The sequence below is a fragment of the Panthera leo genome, chromosome D2 (assembly GCF_018350215.1).
Source record: "Panthera leo isolate Ple1 chromosome D2, P.leo_Ple1_pat1.1, whole genome shotgun sequence".
In the NCBI taxonomy this organism is placed as follows: Eukaryota; Metazoa; Chordata; class Mammalia; order Carnivora; family Felidae; genus Panthera; species Panthera leo.
The window spans coordinates 58,403,435-58,425,189 of record NC_056689.1 but is presented as its reverse complement, the minus strand read 5'-3'; the positions used below and the strand labels follow the sequence as shown (position 1 = coordinate 58,425,189).

The following is a 21,755-nucleotide window of genomic DNA, read 5'->3' as shown; positions in this document are numbered from 1 at the left end:
GCCCCTCTGCACTATTGCTGTGTCTCTTATAACGATCCCTCCAACCTTCTACACTGCTGCCAGAACAATTTTTCTAAAATGTGAAGTGGCCACATTACCCCTCCTGCTTAGACTCCTTTAGTGACTTCTCATAGCCTCTTTGAAAAAGCCAGACTTGGGGCGCCTGGATGGCGCAGTCGGTTAAGCGTCCGACTTCAGCCAGGTCACGATCTCGCGGTCCGTGAGTTCGAGCCCCGCGTCAGGCTCTGGGCTGATGGCTCAGAGCCTGGAGCCTGTTTCTGATTCTGTGTCTCCCTCTCTCTCTGCCCCTCCCCCGTTCATGCTCTGTCTCTCTCTGTCCCAAAAATAAATAAAAAAAAAAAAGTTGAAAAAAAAAAAAATTTAGAAAAAGCCAGACTTTTTTTTTCTTTTACTTAGAAACCAAAATTGTAACGAAATATTTCAATTCGCTTTTGTGTTTCTGAGGATGAACTTGTTTAACGTGATTCTCTTTGGTCCTTTATTAAACTTTCTATAACTTTTTCATGTAAGATTTGAAACATTTGGCCAGATATATATCATGACACAGAAACTAGTATTTTGGAATTGATATATATAGTGGACAAGCTACCCAGTTACATTTAGGATACAGGGTGCTCCCAAGATAAAGCTGAAAATGCTAATTTTTTTCTCTGTGTGTGTGTTTCGTTGGGGGCGTGGGGTGTAAGTTCGTTATTTTTTTTCCCAACTTTATTGAGCTATAATTGACATACAACATTCTGTAAGTTTATGATGTGCAATGTGATAATTTGGTATTTGTACATATTGTGAAATGATTACCATTTAGGTTAGCTAACAGCCTTCACTCCACATAGTTACCTTTTCTGTATGTGTGGTAAGGATGTTTAAGATCTCCTCTCCTAGTAACTTTCAAATACAGTTGACCCATGAACAGCATGTGTTTGAACTGTATGGATCCACTTACATGCGGCTTTTGTTAGATATAGTACTGTATGTGTATTTTTTCATGATTTTCTTCACATTTTTTATTCACTAGCTCACTTTACTATAAAAATATAGTATATAATACATATCATATGCAAAATATATGTTAGTCTACTATTTGTGTTATTGGTAAGGTTTCCAGTCAACAGCGCAGGGAGCCAAGAGTTATATACAGTTTATTGAGCATTCAAGGGGTCAGTACCCCTAACCCCTGTGTTGTTCAAGGGTCAACTGTATACAATATTGTTAACTACAGTCACCATGCTATATATTAGATCCCTAGAACTTACTCATGACTGGAAGTTATAACACTTTGACCAACATCTTCCCATTTTCTCTACTGCCCCAACTCCTGGCAACCACCAATCTACTGTTTCTATGGGTTTGGCTTTTTTTAGATTTCACATATGAGATTGTACAGTATTTGTCTTTCTCTGACTTACTTCACTTAGCATAACGCCCTTAAGCGTCATCCATGTTATCGCAAATGGCAGGATTTCCTTCTTTTTTTCATTGTAAATATATACACTACAGTTTCATTATTCATTCATCCATCACTGGACACTTAGGTTGTTTTCATGTATTGGCTATCATGAATAATGCTGTAGTGAATGTAGGGGTGCAGATACCTCATTGAGATAGTGATTTCATTTCCTTTGGATATATACATAGAAGTGGGATTGCTGGATCATATGGTAGTTCTAATTTCAAGAAGAAGCTTCATGCTGTTTTCCATAGTGGCTGTACCAATTTGCATTCTCACTGGCAGTGCACAAGGTTTTCCTTTTCTCCACATCCTCACCAACACTTATCTCTTACCTTTGTAATAATAGCCATTCTAACAGGTGTGAGGTGATACCTCATTGTGTTTTTGATTTGCATTTCCCTGATGACTAGTCAAGTTGAGCACCTTTTCATGTACCTATTGGCCATTGTTATGTCTTTGGGAAAACGTCTATTCAGGTCCTTTGCCCATTTTTATTTTTGTTACTATGATTTTGTTAACTAGGCTTCATGCCCAGCGTGGAACCCAACACAGGGCCTGAACTCATGACCATGAGATCAAGACCTGAGCTGAGATCAAGAGTTGGACGCTTAACCAACTAAGCTACCCAGGCACCCTCCCCCCCTTTGCCCATTTTGAAAATAAGATTATTTGCTTTTTTGTTATTGAGTTGTTTGAGTTCCTTATATATTTTGTATATTACCCCTTATCAGATAGGTGGTTTGCAAATATTGTCTACCATTCTATAGATTGCGCTTTCATTTTGTTGATTATTCCTTTTGCTGTGCAGAAATTTTTTAGTTTGATGTGGTCCCAGTTAGTAATGTTTGTTTTTGTTGCTTGTGCTTTGGTGTCATATCCAAAAAATCATTGCCAAGACGAATGTCTAAGTGCTTTCTATTTCTTTTAGGAGTGTTACAGTTTCAGTTTCTTACAGTTAAGTCTTTAATCCATTTCAAATTAACGCTTATGAGTGGTGTAAGATAGGGGGTCCAGTTTCATTCTTTTACATGTGAACATCCAGTTTTCCCAATACAATTTATGGAAGAGACTATCCTATTGAATATTCTTGGCTCCTTTGTCAAATATTAGTTGACTCTATATGCATGGGTTTATTTCTGGGCTTTTGTTTCTGCTCTACCGGCCTTTTTTTTTTTTTTTTTTTTTCCCCCCACTACTATACTGTTTTGATTGATACTGCTTTGTAACATAGTTTAAAATCAGAAAGAGTGATACCTCAAGATTTACTCTACTTTCTCAAGATTGTTTTGGCTATTCACAGTCTTTTGTGGTTCCATACAAATTTTAGGATTGTTTTCCATTTCTGTGAAAAATGCTGGATTTTGGTGGAGATTGCATTGAATATGTAGATGGCTTTGGGCAGTATGGACACTTTAACAATATTAATTCTTCTAATCTATAAGCACAAAATATCTTTCTACTTGTATCTTCTTCAGTTTCTTTCATCAGTATCTTACGGTTTTCAGTATACAGATCTGTAACCTTTATGGTTGAATTTATTCCTAAGTATCTTATTGTTTTTGATGCTATTATAAACAGGATTATTTCATTTTCAGATAGTTTGTTATTAGTATATACACACACAACTGATTTTTGTACACTGAATTTGTGTCCTGCAACTTTACTGAATTCATTTACTCTGTTTTTGTTGTTGTTGTTGTTGTTGTTAGAGTCTTTTAAGATTTTTTATAAATGATTTCTTCTGCACACAGAGACAATTTTACCTCTACCTTTCCACTTTGGATGCCTTTCATTTCTTTTTCTTGCCTAATTTTTCCAGCTAGGACTTCTGGTACTATGTTGAATAGAAGTGGTAAGAGTGGGCACCCTTGTCTTGTTTCTGATCTTAGAGAAAAAGCCTTCACCCTTTCACCATTGAGTATGATGTTAGCTATGGGCTTGTCATATATCACCTTTACTATATTGAGGTACATTCCTTCTATTCACAATTTGTTGAGAGGTTTTTTAATCATGAAAGGATGTTGAATTTTGTTAAATGCTTTTCCTGCATCTATTGAGATGATCATATGATTTTTATCTTTCATTCTATTAATGGGGTTTATTGCATTTATCGATTCCAGTATGTTGAACAATCCTTACATCTCAGGGACAAGTCCCATTTGATCATGGTGTATGATCCCTTTAATGTGCTGTTGAATTCAGTTTGCCAGTATTTTGTTGAGAATTCTATATCTCTATTAATCAGGGATATTGGCTTGCAGTTTTCTTACATTATCCTTATCTGCCTGGCTTTTGGTATTGGGTAATACCTCATATAGTGAATCTGAGAGTGTTTCTTCCTCTTCAGTTTTTTATAAGGGTTTGAGAAATATTGCATTAGTTCTTCTTTAACTGTTTGGTAGAATTCACCAGTGAAATAATGCAATCCTGGGATTTTCTTCATTGGGAGTTGTTTGATTACTGATTCAAACTCCTTACTCATTATTGGTCTGTTCAGATTTTCCATTTCTTCTTGATTGAGTCTTGGTAAATTTTATGTTTGTAGAAACTTATCCATTTCTGCTTGCTTGTCCAGTTTATTGGCATATAATTGTTCACAGTAGTCTGGTATGCCCCTTTGTATTTGTGTAGTATTGGTGGAAATGTGTCCCTTTTCGTTGATAATTTTATTTATTTGAGTCCCCTCTTTTTCTTGGCTAGTCTAGGTAAAGGTTTGTCAATTTTGTTTATCTTTTTCAAAAACCAGCTCTTAGTTTCCATTGATCTTTCCTATTGTTTTCCTATTCTTTAATTCTTTTAATAAATTATTTTTCTGCCTGCTGCTTACTTTAGGCTTAGCTTATTCTTCTTTTTCTATTCTTTAATGTGTAATATTAGACTGTTTACCTGAGACCTTTCTTTTTAGTACAGACATTTATAGTTATCAACTTCCCTCTTAGACCTGCTTTTGTTTCATTCCGTAAGTTTTGGTGTGTTGTGTTTCCATTTAATTTGTGTCAAGATTTTATTTTTCCCTGTGATTTCTTCTTTGGTCTATTAGTTGTTCAGGAATGTGCTGTTTAATTTCCATGTATTTTTTAAACTTTCTAATTTTCTTCCTTATTTTTCATTTAATTTTGGTTTCACATCATTTTATTAAAAGTATTTTTTATTTTGAGAGAGAGCGAGTTCTCTTGCACGAGCAGGGGAGGGACAGAGAGAGAGTTGGAGAGAGAGAGAGAATCCTAAGTAGGCTCCATGCTGTCAGCACAGAGCCCAGTGTGGGGCTGGATCGCATTAACCTCAAGATCATGACCTGAGCTGAAATCAAGAGTTGGACACTTAACCAACTAAGCCACCAAGGTGCCCAAGTTTCGTATCATTGTGATTGGAAAAGATACTTGATATAATTTGTACTTGAATTTGTTGAGACTTGTTTTGTGGCCTAACATATTATCTGTCCTGGAGGAATGTTCCATGCTCATGAGAAGAATGTGTATTCTATAGCCAGACCTCTTAGCATGGATCAAGACCCCTATTTCTTTCATTTTTTTCAATTTCATTTCCTATTACTCTGACACTTAATACTATATTCAGCTCTCTGGAGCTAGCTTAAATCTCCATGGATGAGCTTTCTTTCCATAAAGTTTATATTTCAGTGTAGATTTAGATTTGCAAGAAAGGCGTAAAGATAATATAGAATTCCACTGATGAAATTTCGTATCTCACTCTTGTTTCCTTTTCTGAAGTTATTACCTGCCCGTGTTTGGCAAATTTCTACTCTTCTTCTAGATTCAATCTTGATTTCTATTCCTGGATTGTGCTGAATTACCCCAAAAGTAGAAAAGACACATGCTCAGTGTTCCATCAAAGCAGGGTGTCAATAGTTAATGAGCCAGGGAATTTAATAAATCCCTCCAAAGGGAGGAAAACCAGAACTTTGTCGTTCTTCCTTAAACTAATTTATGTTCTAGTTAATTTTTAATTACTTGGCTGAACTTTTCGTGCCCCTGGATTGTCAGGAACTCTCTCCTTTGCTTCCATTTTCTTATATACTGTTGTCTACAAATTGGACTGAACTCCCCCAAAATGGCAATGTCAGGAAAAACAACCAAAAATGCCTGTGGGCTATTGTGGATTTTAAAAGACTAGAGAGAACTGAATACAAGTATGAAACTTAATTGTATCCTGAATGAAAACAAGCCCAAGGTACTTAAAAAAAAAAAAAAAATGGGGGGGGGGAGGGGGGAGAATGGACAACTTTAAATATTAGATGATATTATTGAATAATTAATTTTCTTAGGTGCCTTAACGGTATTTTGGTGATATAGAGGATGTCCTTCTTAGGAAATGCGTGCTAAGATATTCTTGATGTCTGCAATTTACTTTCAAATGATTCAGTGAGAATAAAAGTGCTTGTGCACCTTGAAGGGGAGAGAGAGAGAGATGAAGGAAGAAAATGTGGCAACATGTTGACACTTATTGCATCAAGGTGATGGCCATTATTCTTACCAAAAAAGCGTGTGTGAACAGAGTCTGTCTTGCCCATTGGACTAACGTGGTTAGATTAGGTTAGGTTAGGGCCCATCTTATGTCAGGAGCGTTCTAGCAGCTCGACAACTTCAACTGCTCCAAAATAAAGCAAACAAACAAACAAACAAATAATTGTAATTCTTTTTGTCACATCCCCTTCCTTCCTTTACTGCTCGCCTTCCTTGATTCCTCTGAGACCCAGACAACTGGGAGAGACTGCTGTCCCTCGGCGCTCTCCGTAGATAAGCGAACCCTCATTGGCTGGGCGCGCCCACGTCTTAGTGCTGTGCCGCCGCGTTTTTCGAGGTGTACGGGTTCAGGGTCCGTTTTCGGTGGTCGCCCCGACTCAGGCTGTTGGCACAAATGGCTCAGAAACCGCTGCGCCTGTGAGTGACCACAGATCAGATCAGAACCGTGCGCGCGCGCCTCTGTGTGTGTGTGTGTGTGTGTGTGTGTGTGTGTGCGCGCGCGCGCGCGCGTCTGCTCCCTGGGTCTTTCTCGTGACTGGAAGGGAGGAGGAAAAGGCGGGGGTGGGAGGGTGGTGGCGGCTGGTGAGCTCCGATCGCGTCTTTGCCTGGCTGGGGCCGGTCTCCTCGCTTCCGAGAGGAGGCTGTCCTGGCGACCCAGGCTAGGAGAGGCGGAAACTGCCAGGGTTAGGTCTCCTCCATCTTAGGCCGCCCTGGCCTCTGACACATTTACACTTCACTTCTCCCCACAGCCATTTATTAACGAAAACTCTTAGGCGTGGGGCCCATCGGTGGGTCCTGGTCAGTTACGAACAGACTAGATAGATAGGGCTCCTGCCCTGGCGCACTTTTTTGCGAGGAGGCGCTGGGGTGAAGAGTGTACGTCGATCCATCCATCCACTCAACAAATATTTATTGAACAATTACAGTATGCCAGGCACTGTGCTAGACGTTGCACAGATGGAGTTCCTGCCTTAATGGAGCCTAGAGTTTTGAGCTAATATTAATTAGAGAATCCAGATTAATGTATAATTACGGTCTATAAATGTCAGGAAGAGAAACTTCACGGTTATGGGAGGGAGTATAATAGGGGTATTTGGCCTATTGTGAGGAATCAGGGGAGGGAGGATTGAAGTTGGTTAATATTTTTGTCTTTATCTTAAAGTCATTGAAATGTTTAAGAACTCCTTGGCGGGATCATATTTTTGTTTTGGAAAGCGATTCTGGCTGCAGTATAAGAACAAATCAGAGCCAAAAGAAGAAGAAGACAGCGAGGATTAGCTAGAGTGATAGCAGAAGAAAAGTGCAGGGATTCAAGGCTTATCAAGGAGATGAGATTAACAGGGTTTGGAGAAGGTTTGGCTGTGAGAAAGAGTCGGCACTGTGAGGTCCTAAATTTCTGCCCTTCAGCATGATAGAAAACACTGGAAAAGGGCCCCGGTAGTGGGGTTCTCTTAATGTTTTTGAGGAAAGAACATTAAACTGTTGACTTTATATAGGTTGGTTAGGAAGAAGAGATGGCATTAGAGGAAATAAACGTAAGCATGCTACCTACTTTGTATCCAGTACCAGATTCATTAGATCTCTCTCTGATTCTGCCTCTTTTCTATCACAGGACTCTTGGTTGCTCTGCCTTGGAGTGTCCTGCATTCCTCTTCCTCCCTCGTTTCCCACCCTACTTCACCATTCAAATTGTGTTCAGGGGCTCTAAATTTTTCATCTGTTTCTGTCCTTTTCGTCTTCATTGAGTATTGCCCTTTTTGGTGATATTTTTGCTTGTAATCACTTGTTCCTCCAGACCATCCTTCACTCTGTTACTAAAATGAACTTCCTGAAACGTGTCATTACCCAGCTTGAAAATGTTCAGTGATGGGGTGCCTGGATGCCTCAGTCAGTTAAGCGTCCGACTCTTAGTTTCAGCTCAGGTAGTGATCTCACAGTTCGTGGGCTTGAGCCCTGCATCGGGCTCTGTGCTGACATCATGGAGCCTGCTTGGAATTCTCTCTCTCTGTCTCTGCCCCTCCCCTGCTTGCTCTCCAGCTCTCAAAATAAATATAAATAAACTAAAGAAAAAAAAAATGTTAAGTGATATGGACATACCAGAAAGACGTACTGACAAAACAATAAGAACTATATTTCAGGATGAGTTCAAAGGCATTAAAAAATGGTATGAGAAATAGAAAAACTTAAGTCAGAATTACAAAAACTCAGAAATGAGATGATAGAACAAGTTACGTCACAATTTAAGGCCAGTTCTTCTTTATAAACTTCAGCTCTTGCCACTTTCTACCTCTCTGCCCCTTAACACTTTATGCATGCCTCCTGTTGTAGCCTTTTTCATACAGATTTGTATCAGAGTATCTCCCTTTCCCTGATTGTCAACTTTGAGGTTTGAACTGAGTCTCTCCTCTTTGTACTCCTAACATGATCTTAGCACAGTTCTGGGCATATTGCACTTAGCATATTGTAGGTGTTCAGTATATGGTTGTTGAATGGATGATTGATAGTAACAGTGGAAAGGAAGAGCTGGAATGAATGTGAAAGATGTTTGGAAAGGGGCATTGATGAGACTTGATGACTGGATGGGGGATTTGTGACTCTTGGTGACCCAGTTGGTGATACAGCCATCCACAAAGCTTGGGAAGTGAGGAGAAGAAGCTGGTTCAGTTTTGGAGGAGGTGAAGCTAACTTTTAGATGTGATGGGTTGAAAGTTTTGGTGACCTTTAGGTGGAACTGCCCACTGGTCAGTAATAGTTCACATGCACTGAACCTCTCTGGTAACCTCTGGTAACCCAGAGACTGAACCTCTGGTAACCCAGAGACTGGGTCACATATCTGCCTGATCCAGAAAGACTAACATGTTACAAACCCAGCTGGCCCATTCGAGTTTCCTCAATTGCCGTAACGTTTATCTCATTTGCAGCTTGGCTTGTGGAGATGTTGAAGGAAAGTTTGATGTTTTATTCAATAGAGTTCGAGCAATTCAGAAGAAAAGTGGAAACTTTGACGTAAGACATTTCCTTTTACTAAATCTAATTTTACTGTTATAGTCAAACATAGTAAAATAAAGTGTGGACTTCTTTTTTCATTTCTCGATTGAACACATACTCTCCCTTTTTGGTTAGATTGAGTTCCTTTTGTAAGCATAGGAACTTAGTAGCTACAGAATGATAGGGAAAGGGAGACCTCTTTACCTTTTTATACTTTTTGAATTTTTTAATACTCCCCCCCTTTAATACTTTTTATACTTTTATACTTGTTACTTTCTTACTATCTACAAAACTGAAAACAGACGAGCAAAACGTCCCTAGGTGATTCTAATCACTGGGTTTGGGAATCGCAGATATATTTCCTGAGTGTATGGTGTGGATTAAGTCAGATAACATGTGCAGATGCTTCACAGACCGAAGAGCCTTATCTAAATGTTACATGGGGTTGCCAACTAGACTGCAGACCCCTAGCATACAGAAGAGTATTCTGGGTATGGCGATAATCTATTCATGGGGTTAAAGATTGAGTAAAGATAACAGGCAAGAAATGTGTTTTTTGTACCTTGTATCTTCCCAGGGTATCTAATACTTAAAAATTTGTATTTGGAGAGAGGCTCATGGAAGTAGATTTCTCCATCTTTCCCTGACCCCCTCTTCCCCATCCCTAATTTGAATTTGATAGCCAGTGAGCCAAAATTTATTTATAGATTCAAATTAACTTCTGCAATTGCTGCTAAAGTATTATGTGTTGAGATTCTGCAGACTGATTAAGGAAAAAAAACCTAGCGTGAGGCCATTAAGTAGGATAATTAGCTGAATTATGTTAACTATCAATTATGTACTATTTGATAAAAAAAAATCTCATATATCTGTTTAAAAAACTCATTTTAGCTGCTGTTGTGTGTAGGAAATTTCTTTGGCTCCACTCCAGATGCTGAATGGGAGGAGTATAAAACTGGCATCAAGAAAGGTATAGAAATTATTTTTATTTAACAGATGAGTTCTAACAAAGCATCAAAGTTACACAGTTCTTGATGGGTTGTTTTTCACATGTAGTAGTTATTTAAGAATTTCCCTCTGAGCTCCACGTTGAGCTGGGAAAGATGCCTGTGCATCTAAATGTTCACATTTTGGGGGCGCCTGGGTGGCTCAGTCATTTGAGTGTCCAACTCTTAATTTTGACTCAGGTCATGATCCCGGGGTTGTGGGATTGAGCCCCGTGTCAAACTACGCACTGAGCATGGAACCTGCTTAAGATTCTCTCTCGGGGTGCATGGGTGGCTCAGTTGGTTAAGTGACCCGCTCTTGATTTCAGCTCAGGTCATGCTCTCACAGTTCATGAGATCGAGCCCCCAAGTCAGGCTCTGAGCTTACAGTGCAGAGCCTACTTTGGATTCTCTCTCTCTCTCTTTCTGTCTCTCTCTTCTCCTGTCCTCTCCTCTCCTGTCCTCTCCTGTCCTCTCCTGTCCTCTCCTCTCCACTCCTCATGCAGGCATGCAGCATACTCTATCGAAATAAATATTTTTAAGAGAAAAGATTCTCTCTCTCTCTCTCTCCCTCTGCCCCTCTCTCCTGCTTGTGCATGCTCGCTCGCTCGCTCTCTCTCTCTGTCTCTCAAATAAAAATAAAGTTTTTAAAAATGTTCACATTTTGAGTTTGGTTGGATTTGGTTTAAAGAAATAATTCTCTTCTAAGGCAGGAAATGAAGAAATGGACCATATGTGTCCTTTCCTTTTTCTAGTTGGAGTGTTTTTCTTTCTTTCTTTCTTTCTTTCTTTCTTTCTTTCTTTCTTTCTTTCTTTCTTTTATGAAGCTCTTTAGGGATTTGTGTTTTCCTTATTCTACATTAACCATTCTCTTTAAGATGTCACTTCATCAACCTAGTGACACTAATAGTCAGGCAACAGGTTGGGTAGGATATGTTCCACAGATAGGATTGCAGACTCCTTACTTTTGCTGTGATTATTTTTCCTGTGGGGAAATACTTCTCAAATTCCAAATCAGATCTGGTAACTATATGGTGTCATGTCTGTTTCTCTCACTAGCTCCTATTCAGACATATGTGCTGGGTGCTAATAACCAGGAAACAGTAAAATATTTCCAAGATGCTGATGGGTGTGAATTGGCTGAAAACATTACTTATCTGGGTAAGTTCATATTTTTTGTGTTTGTAATGAATATAATAAAGTGTCCCCAGGAATTAGTCTCCTGGGAAATTTGTGGCTGAATTCTTCTGCCATTACTGCTGAGAAAATGGGGTTCTTTCCCCAAATCTGTGTCTATACCGTTAAGACTCTGACATTTTTTTCTTTGTAGTCTCTCCCACCTCCTCCCAATCTCCTTGTACTCCCACAACCCAATATATACTCGTGTGGCCAACTAGAGGAATAAACTACTTGACTGTGGTATAGGGACTACTTAGGGTATAAATTATGTTGAAAAAAATTCCATGTATGTTGTCTCACCATGTAACATTGCTAGATATATACAACTTGTTTATTAGGATCCTCACTAGCTATAGCTCTGTGTCTCATTAAACTTTTGGTGCTGATTTTAAGTTTTCGGTGCTGATCCTCACATTTTTCACTCCTTTTGTCCTTTCTCTGGTTCTTGGTCCACTTTTTGATTTTGGGTTACAGTTGTTCCCTTTTGACCCTCCTGAATCTCTTTTAGTGATTCTTTTAATGCCTGGCCATTTAAAAAAGCACTGTCAGATTTTGTTTTTGCTTTCCCCTCACCTGCTGTCAGTCTGTGACTTCTTGGATCATTCAACTTATTTTTTCCTAAAATGACTCCACTGCTCTTCACAGTTCTTTTTTCTTGGTCTCTTACTTCTCTGGAAAGCTTCTACATGTCCTTTGCTGTAAGTGTCCTCCCCATCCTTCCCCACCATAGTCCATCTTGACCTTTATTCTCTACGTTTGGCTGTGGCCCTCATGTAAACAATCTTATCTCATCTTGCTTCAATCATATGGGGCTCCTTTAGGCAAAAACTTGAGGGATGGATTTTTTGTTGTTGTTGTTGTTTTTAACCACTGTTGCAAGGTACACACTTTGAAATCCTTTTGTTGTAGGTGTTAGCATAGGCCTGAACTTGTGGCAGCTCTCACAGTAGTTATTAGATTTGGATTAAGACCCCTGCTGTAGGTATTTATGGCAGCCATTTAACACATGAATTTAGTGCCAGGAGTGGAAAGAGCATGGAGGTACTGGGTTATTTCTGTGAAAGAGATTTTTCGAGGTCCAGTAGGAGGAGCAAACAATGAACTTGATAGTGAACATGTGATAGTGAGCTTGAAGTGTTGGCAGTACATCCAACATGTCACTGGAAGTGACCTTTCTAGAGTATATCAACAAGGTCAGTGTGGAAAAATAGGTTTTGGGGAGTTGGTCCCTTAAAGATGGAAAACAAAGCTGAGAAGGATCAAATTGTTTCAGGGGAAATAAAATGAGAAGGAAAGCACCACGCTGTGGTGGGCGTATATATCTTCATCTAGGCAGCAGGCAGGATCGCTGAAAGCGATTAGAGCAGTGTTTGGGGAGGTAAAGATATTGTCAAGTTCATAGACTCTAAGTGAAGAGAGACTGATTTGGGAGGAGAGACCATTGACAGTTACAGGGTGATTCATGACCTTTCCGAGAATGGTGGGAGATGGAAACCAGAGTACAGTGGGTTCAGGAACTAAGAGGTAAAGCACTTAGAGAGCATGGTCTGCTCTTTTGAGAAATTGGAAACAGAAGAGAAAGGAGTTTTCAGTTAGTGTGTGAGTTCTTTTATTAGTTTTTTATTAGTATGTGTGTTCCTTTATCAGTTAGTATGTGTGTTAATTGGCATGTTCCTTTAGTAATTAGTATGTCTATTAGTATGTTTAATACTTTATTCTTTTCTGAGTGGAAAGAGCCAGCTGAGAAGAGGAGACTGAGTAGGTGAAAGGAAGGTGAAAATTGACAGAGCAAGGTCTTGAAGGCAGCAGGAAGAAACAGGATCAAGGGCCCAAGCCAGGAATAAATTTAAAAAAGGGTAGAGTCTCAAGTTTTTCCCAGTTGCTCTTTCCAGATGTTTTCCACCCATTGGAAGCTGCTGCCTGCATGAAGAGTATGTGTGTTCTAGACTGAACTTTCCTCAGAACTGCAGTTCCTTTTTCTTATTACGTCTCTCTGGGTCCAAGTGTCTGGGTTTCTTTCTTTTTCTTTTTTTCTTTTAAAGTTTATTTATTTATTTTGAGAGAGAGACAGTTTGAGTGGGGGAGGAGCAGAGAGAGAGAATCCCAAATAGGCTCTGCACTGTTGGTGCAGAGCCCCATGCAGGGTTCGAACTCATGAACTATGAGATCATGATCTGAGCTGAAATCAAGAGTCCGGTACTTAACTGACTGAGCCATCCGGGTGCCCCTCTTTTTTTTTTTTTTTTTTAATGTTTATTTATTTTGAGAGAGATAGTGAGAATGAGGGGTGGGGCAGAGAGAGAGGGAGAGAGAGAATCCCGAGAAGGCTCTGCACTGTCAGTGCAGAGCCCGATGCGAGGCTCGATCCCATGAACTGTGAGATAATGACCTGAGCCGAAATCAGGAGTCGGACGCTTAACTGACTGAGCCACTCAGGCACCCCTGGGTTTCTTTTAATCCATGTAGAATCTCTTCCAGAAGACAGGAAGGCTTTTTCTTAATCACTGCTTCCCAACTTTTTCATTTGTAAGGCATCTGGGGTAAACAGACTGGCTCATGGGCTCCAGTGGCCTCCACATAAGGGCTGCTGTCCCTGAACAGGAACACAGTTGTAGCCATCCACCACTGAGACCCTGCAGCCAGAAGAGGGACTCTAGAAGAGTCTGTGCTTATTTAGACATGCAGAATGGCAGGGAGGTAGGCAAGTCATGGCGGGGAGAGAGATTCATCACCATAATAACATTTCTGCAGTTTTGACTAAAACTTGTCCATTTTTCTTTGAACCCAGGTCGTAAAGGTATCTTCACTGGAAGCTCGGGGCTGCAGATTGTGTACCTCAGTGGGACAGAGTCCGTAGATGAGCCAGTCCCAGGTTACAGTTTTAGTCCCAAGGATGTGTCTTCCCTGAGGACAATGCTGTGTTCAACATCCCAGTTTAAGGGTGTTGATATCTTGCTCACATCCCCATGGCCCAAGTATGTGGGGAACTTTGGGAATTCTTCTGTGAGTAGTGCTTGTTCAGTTGGAATTTCTGTAAGCAAATTGCACTGGCTTATTTTGGGCTCTTTTTGCTCTTTATATTGAATATTTCAGCTCTTAGGACCTTTCAGTAGAAATTTTTTATAAATTGTTTCAGGATACTTAAAAGTATATCAGTTAACCAAAGCAAAAACTTTAAAACAGATTGATCTTATGAAAGCACCATTCACAGATGAGATTGCTAAAATTCTAATTATAAGTGAGTTATTCTTTAAATTATATTCTCTGCATCAAGTGCCTTCTTTCAAGCTTCCTCTTAATGTGTTTTGAGGGATTACTAATTTTTAGTTAAAAGATTTACAGCTAATGGCCGCTCTTTAGTTGTAGCCCCCCTCTCCTCCCCACATTCCATTGCACATTGTAGTATTTTGGCTTTTAAAATATTTTTTTATTTCCTAGTTTAAATTTTTTTAACTAGTTTAAATTTAACTAGTTTAAATTTAACTAGTTTAATTTAACTAGTTTTTCCCTAGTTTAAATTTTATTTATTTTTTGAGAGAGAGAGAGAGAAAGGGGTGGGGGGAGGGGCAGAGAGAGAAGGAGAGAGAGAGTCCCAAGTAGGTTCCATCCTTCACACCAAACCTAACACAGGGTTCAAAGCCACAACCGGGAGATCGTGACTTAAGCCAAAATCAAGAGTTGGACACTCAACTGACTTAGCCATTGAGGCACACTTCAAAATATTTTTTTTAATGGAATCATTATGAGATCAAAGATAGTGATCTAAAGATGGGAAAAGAAATGTTGAAAACTTGTTATTTCTCTAATGTGAAAGCTTTAATGTTGGGATGCATTGGAGCTCACCATTGCATTTGATCTTAATATTTTAATAAACAGTCTAAAAGAGGATGTGTATCAGATTGGGGAGTGACCACCATCACATTGGTGGAAATAAGCCTAAGGAAGATCTTGAAAGGTTGTATATGAGGGCAGAAAGCATCAGCTGAGTTTCAGTGAAGGGAAACCTAAGAATGCATTTAGAGACAAGTATCAATTAGTAGATGCAGAGTTATCAGTAATGATCCAGAAAAAGGTCTTGTAGACCACTCTCTGCCAACTTCACGATGTGTCTGGACCAAAATAGCCAACAAGATACCGGGCCTTGTCAGGGGTGGGGTGTTGAAAGGAAAAGGGACAGTGCTGTCTTCCCCTGCCATCAATCCATGGCTGTTTTCATCTAGAATTCAAGGGGCAGTGCTGGTTGCAGTGAGAAGGTGCGGCAAAGCTAGGGAAGATAGGAGGACTAAGTTGCCGGTGGAAGGGAGGAAGACACGTATAATACTCTGTGAGGAAGGATGAGAAAAATGAGGCCCCTTAATTTTGGGGGTGCTAACAAAAGGATTTGATTAAAGTTTATAAAAGACTACATATGATTTATAGGGGAGAAAACAATACAGTTTATCAGTCTCTGAGATACTACGACTAACCTCGAGGCTGATTCCCTGCACTTCAGCAGAAACTTGAAGGAAGTGAGCATAAGTAAAAGGAATTTCTTGCTTTACTTAGTAGAAAACTAATTTTGGTAATTTCTTTATTTGCAGCTAATACCTTCTCTTAAGTTCATAAGTAATATGAATGAGACATCACATAATTTGTTGTTAATGAAAGCTAGGGATGTTTGGGGAATAAAGTTGATATTTTTGATGAACTTTATGTTACAGACTTTGGCCAGGGTGTGGTTGTGCCTTCCACAAACCACACCTTTCTTGACTGAAGCAAAATAAAGGATTGCATGCTTATGTCATGAGGTCATTGAATATTCCATTCCAGATGTTCTATGGATCCTAAGGACCCTGGAAGCTAGCTTTTAATTTTTTATTTTTTTGCATTGACTCTGAATGTCTGCATTGTCAGAACTATGGATGTGTAACAACGCAGATTATAGAAGCATAGTCTGTGGGCTCCAGAGCGAGAGCTTGCTTTCCAAGAAGATTAGAATAAACCCTGTTTTGGGTATTAGTATGGAGGGCTCACCTTATCTTTTAACCCCTGCTTCCTGCAGTTGTCCTCTCTGCACTTAACAATAGCCTGCTTCCTCTTCTGTGTTTGAGGTTTCTCTGATTGCCACAAGTTGTGGATATTACTCTCCAAATCCTACTGCCTACATTTGTATCGACATAAAAATTTCAAAGACATTTAAATTGTCCTATTTCTTTGCATTTCTTGATAACTCCTAGGTCTGTTATGATGACTGAGTTTCTTTTTCCTAGGGAGAAGTGGATACCAAAAAATGTGGCTCTGCTTTGATCTCCGGTCTTGCCACAGACTTGAAACCAAGATACCATTTTGCTGCTTTGGAAAAGACCTATTATGAGAGACTTCCCTATCGGTGAGTAGCATTTCATTATTTTGGCTTTTTGAAGAATTTGCCTTGGATTCTATGGGAACTTCTCTTGTTCGTTTTAGCCATGTAACATCTTCGTTCCTTTTGGTTACTCAGGCACCGAAGTGAGTGGCTCTCAAATTACTCAACTTTTCTGAGTTTGTTTCCTAATTAGAAATACAAGGGATTGGACTGTATACAGCCCCTTAACAGTTTGAACGTCTGAAGTAATAATACTGTTATCACAGTATTAATCATCACTGCTTTATGTAGCATAGCACATTAGGTCAAACCGGTACTCCTTGTACAGTCTTGAAAACTCATTTCTCAGCATAAGCATGTCAGCAGTATTTCAGTTTAAGAATCAAGAACTTGTATCGATTTGTTTTTTGCTTTTTCATAGTTTGAGTTTGGAGGTGGGTTTTTTTTTTTTAATGTTTATTTATTTTGAGAGAGAGAAGAGTGTGTGTGAGAGAGGGGGAGGGGCAGAGAGAGAGGGAGAAAGAATCCCAAGCAGGCTTCGTATTGTCAGTGCAGAGCCCAATGCAAGACTCAGTTTCACCAACTGTGAAATCATGATCTGAGCTGAAGCCAGAAGTCTGATGCTTAACCCAACTGAGCCACCCAGGCGCCCCTGGAAGTGGAGTTTTTAAAGCATGTCTTACAGAGACCATAAACCAGTGTTTTCTAACGGATAGAATTAAGTTAGCTCTGGATTATCTTCACTGGTAAAGAGCATGGATAATTTCTAAAATAATTTATAAAAACTTTTTTCCTGGGACGACTGGGTGGCTCAGTTGGTTAGGCGTCTGACTCTTGATTTCGGCTCCGGTCATGATCTTGAGGTTTGTGGGATCAAGCCCCACATTGGGCTCCTCACTGACAGCTCAGAGCCTGCTTGGGATTCTCTCCCTCTCTCTCTGCCTCTCCCTCCCACACACACATGTGCACATTCTCTCTCTGTCATAAAGAAAAAAATAACCTATCCTTTCCCTATAATCTCAAAGCCTAAGATATAATCATAAATAATACAGCCTTTTCTGTTATATCGCCATATAGAAAAGCCTATTGTTTTCTGAAATCATGCACTAAAAACAGAGGTTATCAAGCCTCTCAAAACGTATTCAACGGTTTTTTTTAACCTATCCAACTTTTAAGGATCTGAATACACATTTCCCTGAAAAACATACCAGTGGCCAATAGGCACATGAAAGATGCTCATGTCATTATCGATTAGGGTAATCCAAATCCAGACCACAGGGAGATACCACTTAACATCCCCTAAGATGGCTACAAGCAAAAAGGCAAGTAATAAGTGTTAGCGAGGATGTGGAAGCATCTGAACCCTGATTCGTTGCTGGTGTCATTGCTGGTGCAGGCGCTTTGCCAAACTGTTGGCAGTTCTTCAAAAGATTTAAATATAGAGTTACTGTCTGACCCAGGAATTCCACTCTTGTTCCAAGTGAAATAAAAACACTAGCCCATGCAATAATTTGTACACAAATGATCATAACAGCTTTATTCATAATAGTCAGAAAGTGGAAACAACCCAAATATTCATCATGTGATGAATGGGTAAAGAAAAAGTGATACATCCATACTTTGGAATGTTATTCAAGAAAAAGGAATGGAATACTGATAGGCTACATGGGTGAACCTTGAAAACACTATGCTAAATCAAAGAAACCACACACACAGAAGACCGCATATTATATGATTCCACTTATTATAAAATGTCCAGAGTAGGCAAATACATAGAGATAGAAAGTAGTGTTTGCCAGGGGCTGGTTGGAGGGAAATGGGAGTGACTGCTAATAGGTACAGGGTTTCTTTTACTGGTGATAAAAGTGTTCTAAAATTAGATTGTGGTGATGGTTGCACAGCTCTGTGAATATGCTAAAAACTATTGAATTATATACTTTAGATGGCTGAATTATATAGTATTTGAATTAGAGCTTAATAAAGCTGTTAAAAAAAAAAAAAAAGACAAGCCTGTACAAGTTTTCAACCAGAGTAATAACAAAACCCCATAACCAGCACGATACAAATACTAACATAGGTAAATTTCCACTAACATTTGCACCTGGTATTACAGTCAGTCCATGCTTTGCATTCCTGTGTTGTGGGTGTTATTGGTGAGTGTTTTGCTTCCCTTGAGGAACAGTTTATCATCATTAAAAACACCACTCAGAGGTAGCAACCTTCATTAGTCATTATTATTTTAAAATAAATGAGGGAAGCATCTTCACAGCTTTTTATGGGTACTTGCAGTTTCCCTGTGGTATTAGTTTTCTATTGCTGTTGTAAAAGTTGCCACACACTTTGTAGCTTAAAACAATATAGTTTATCATTTTACAGTTCTGTAGGTCAGACGTTTGACCCAGGTTTCACTGGGCTAAACTCAAAGTGTTGGCCAGGTAATGTTCATTTCTGGAGGCTCTACAGGAGAATGGTTTTTTCCCTTCTTAAGCTTGTAGAGATCACCTGTGTTCCATAGCTCACGGCCCCCTTACTCCATCTTAAAGCCAGTAACTGTGGTTGAATGTTGTCACTCTTAACCTTCTGTAGTCACTTTCCCTCTGACTTTTCCTCTTCCCTCATCTATTTTTTTAAAAAAATCCTAGCGTAATTAACATACAGTGTTATGTTAGTTTCAGTGTACAATATGATTCAGCATTTCTATACATTATTCAGTGCTCATTGCAATAAGTGTACTCTTAATCCCCTTCACCTGTTTTACCCATCTTCCCACCTACTTCTTTGTAACTATCAGTTCTCTGTATTTAAGAGTCTGGTTTTTTGTCTTTTTTTTTCTTTGTTCGTTTGTTTTGTTTCCTAAATTTCAACATGGGTGAAATCATTTGGTATTGTCTTCTCTGACTTATTTCAATTAGCATAATACACTCTAGCTCCATCCATGTTGTTGCAAATGGCAAGATTTCATTTTTTTAATGGTTGAGTGATATTCCATTGTATATATATACCACATCTTCTTTATTCATTAATTAATCAATGGACACTGGGTTGCTTCCATATTTTGGCTATTGTCAATAATGCTACAATAAACGAAGAAGTGCATATATCTTTTTGAATTAGTATTTTTGTATTCTTTGGGTAAATATCCATTAGGGGAATTACTAGATCATGCAATAAATCGACTTCACATTTTTTGAGGAACTGTTATACTGTTTTCCACAGTGGCTGCACTAGCTTGCATTCCCACCAGCATTGCATGAGGGTTCCTTTTTCTCTACGTCCTTGCCAATGCTTTTTTCTTGTGTTTTTGATTTTAGCCATTCTGACAGGTATAAGGTACTCGTATAAAGGTACAGGTATAAAGAACTCGTTGTGGTTTTGATTTGCCTTTCCCTGATGATGAGTGATGTTGAGCATCTTTACATGTGTCTGTTGGCCATCTGTACGTCTTCTTTGGAGAAATGTCTGTTCATACGGAGAAATGTCTGTTTTAAATTGGATTGTGTTTTTGGTGTTGAGTTGTGTAAGCTTTTTATATATTTTATCAGATAAGGCATTTGCAAATATCTTCTCCCATTTAGTAGGTTGTCTTTTTGTTTTGTTGATTGTTTCCTTTGCTGTGCAGAAGCTTTGTATTTTGATGCAGTACCAATAGTTTGTTTGCTTTTGTTTCCTTTGCCTTAGGAGACATACCTAGAAAAATGTTGCTATAGCCAGTGTCGGAGAAATGACTGCCTATGTTCTCTTCTATGATTTGTATCGTTTCGGGTCTCATGTTTATGTCTGTAATCCATTGTGAGTTTATTTTTGTGTATGGTGTAAGAACATGGTCCAGCTTCATTCTTTTTGCATATGGCTGTCCACTTTTCCCAATACCGTTTGTCAAAAATTAATTGATTGAACATATAATCGTGGGTTTATTTCTGGGCTCCCTATTCTGTTCTGTTGATCTGTGTGTCTGTTTTTGTGCCAGTACCATCCTGTTTTGATTAATACAGTTTTGTAGTATATTTTGAAATCTGGGATTGTGATACCTCCATTTTTCTTCTTCTTTTTCAAGAATGCTTTGGCTGTTCGGGGTCATTTGTGGTTCCATACCAATTTTAGGATTTTTATTCTAGTTCTGTGAAAAATGCTGTTGGTATTTGATAGGGATTATATTAAATCTGTAGATTGCTTTTGGTAGTAGGGACATTTTAATAGTATTTGTCCTCCGAATCCATGAGCATGGAATATCTTTCTATTTGTTTGTGTTGTCTTCAATTTCTTTGATCAGTGTTTTATAGTTTTCAGAGTACCGGTCTTTCACCTCCTTGGTTAACTTTATTCTTAGGTATTTTATAATTGGTGCAGTTGTAAATGGGATTTTTTTCTTAATTTTTCTTTCTTAATTTCTACTTCATTATTAGTGTATAGAAATCAACAGATTTCTGTATGTTGATGTAATATCCTGTGACTTTACTGAATTCATTTATCAGTTCTAGTAGTTTTCTCATGGAGTCTTTAGGGTTTTCTATATATAGTATCATGTCATCTGCCATAGTGAAAGTTTTACTTCTTCCTTTCCTATTTGGATGCCTTTTATTTCTTTTTTGTAGTCTGCTGTGGCTAGCACTTCCAGTTCTATGTTGAATAAAGTGGCGAGAGTGGACATCCCTTTCATGTTCCTAACCTTGGGGTAAAAGCTGTCAGTTTTCCCCATTGAGTATGATGTTTGCTGTGGTTTTTGATATATGACTTTTATTATGTTGAGGTATGTTTCCTCTAACGCTACTTTATTGAGGTTTGTTTTTTTTTTTTATCATGAATGGATGTTGTACTTTGTCAAATGCTTTTTCTGCATCCATTGAAGTGATCCAGTGGTTTTTGTCTTTTCTCTTGTTGATATGATGTATCACACTGATTGATTTGCAAATTTTGAACCATCCTTGCATGGGAGGAATAAATCCCACTTGATAATGGTGAATTATTTTTTAATGTGTTGTTGGATTTGATTTGCTGATAATTCTGTTGAGAAATTTTGCATCTGTGTTCATCAGAGTTATTGGCCTGTAGTTTTCTTTTTTTGTAGTGTCTATATCTGGTTTTGGTATCAGGGTAATGCTGGCCTCATAGAATGAATTTGGAAGCTTTTTTTTTGAAATAGTTTGACAAGAATAGGTATTAACTCTTCTTTAAATGTTTGATAGAATTCATCTGTGAAGCCATCTGGTCCTGGATGTTTCGTTTGTTGGGAGTTTTTTGATTATTGATTCAATTTCATTGCTGGTAATCAATCTATTCAAATTTTCTATTTCTTCTTGATTCAGTTT

At 38.7% G+C, this 21,755-nt stretch overlaps 1 protein-coding gene across 4 annotated transcripts in view; it reads left to right on the top strand.

The window, feature by feature from the left end:
• The first annotated feature begins 6,261 nt into the window (after positions 1–6,261).
• CWF19L1 (CWF19 like cell cycle control factor 1) overlaps positions 6,262–21,755 on the top strand; it is a 32,000-nt gene continuing 16,506 nt past the window's right edge. Inside the window, exons 1-6 of one of the 4 annotated variants that reach the window (XM_042908510.1) lie at positions 6,262–6,369; positions 8,874–8,958; positions 9,832–9,910; positions 10,986–11,087; positions 13,894–14,108; positions 16,355–16,473. In XM_042908510.1, the coding sequence (XP_042764444.1) occupies positions 6,347–6,369; positions 8,874–8,958; positions 9,832–9,910; positions 10,986–11,087; positions 13,894–14,108; positions 16,355–16,473 (623 nt within the window). In that variant the 5' untranslated portion in view covers positions 6,262–6,346. Of the gene's footprint in view, positions 6,370–8,873; positions 8,959–9,831; positions 9,911–10,985; positions 11,088–13,893; positions 14,109–16,354; positions 16,474–21,755 lie in introns of those variants that run through there. The other 3 variants (XM_042908511.1, XM_042908513.1, XM_042908512.1) reach the window with 3 other exon arrangements.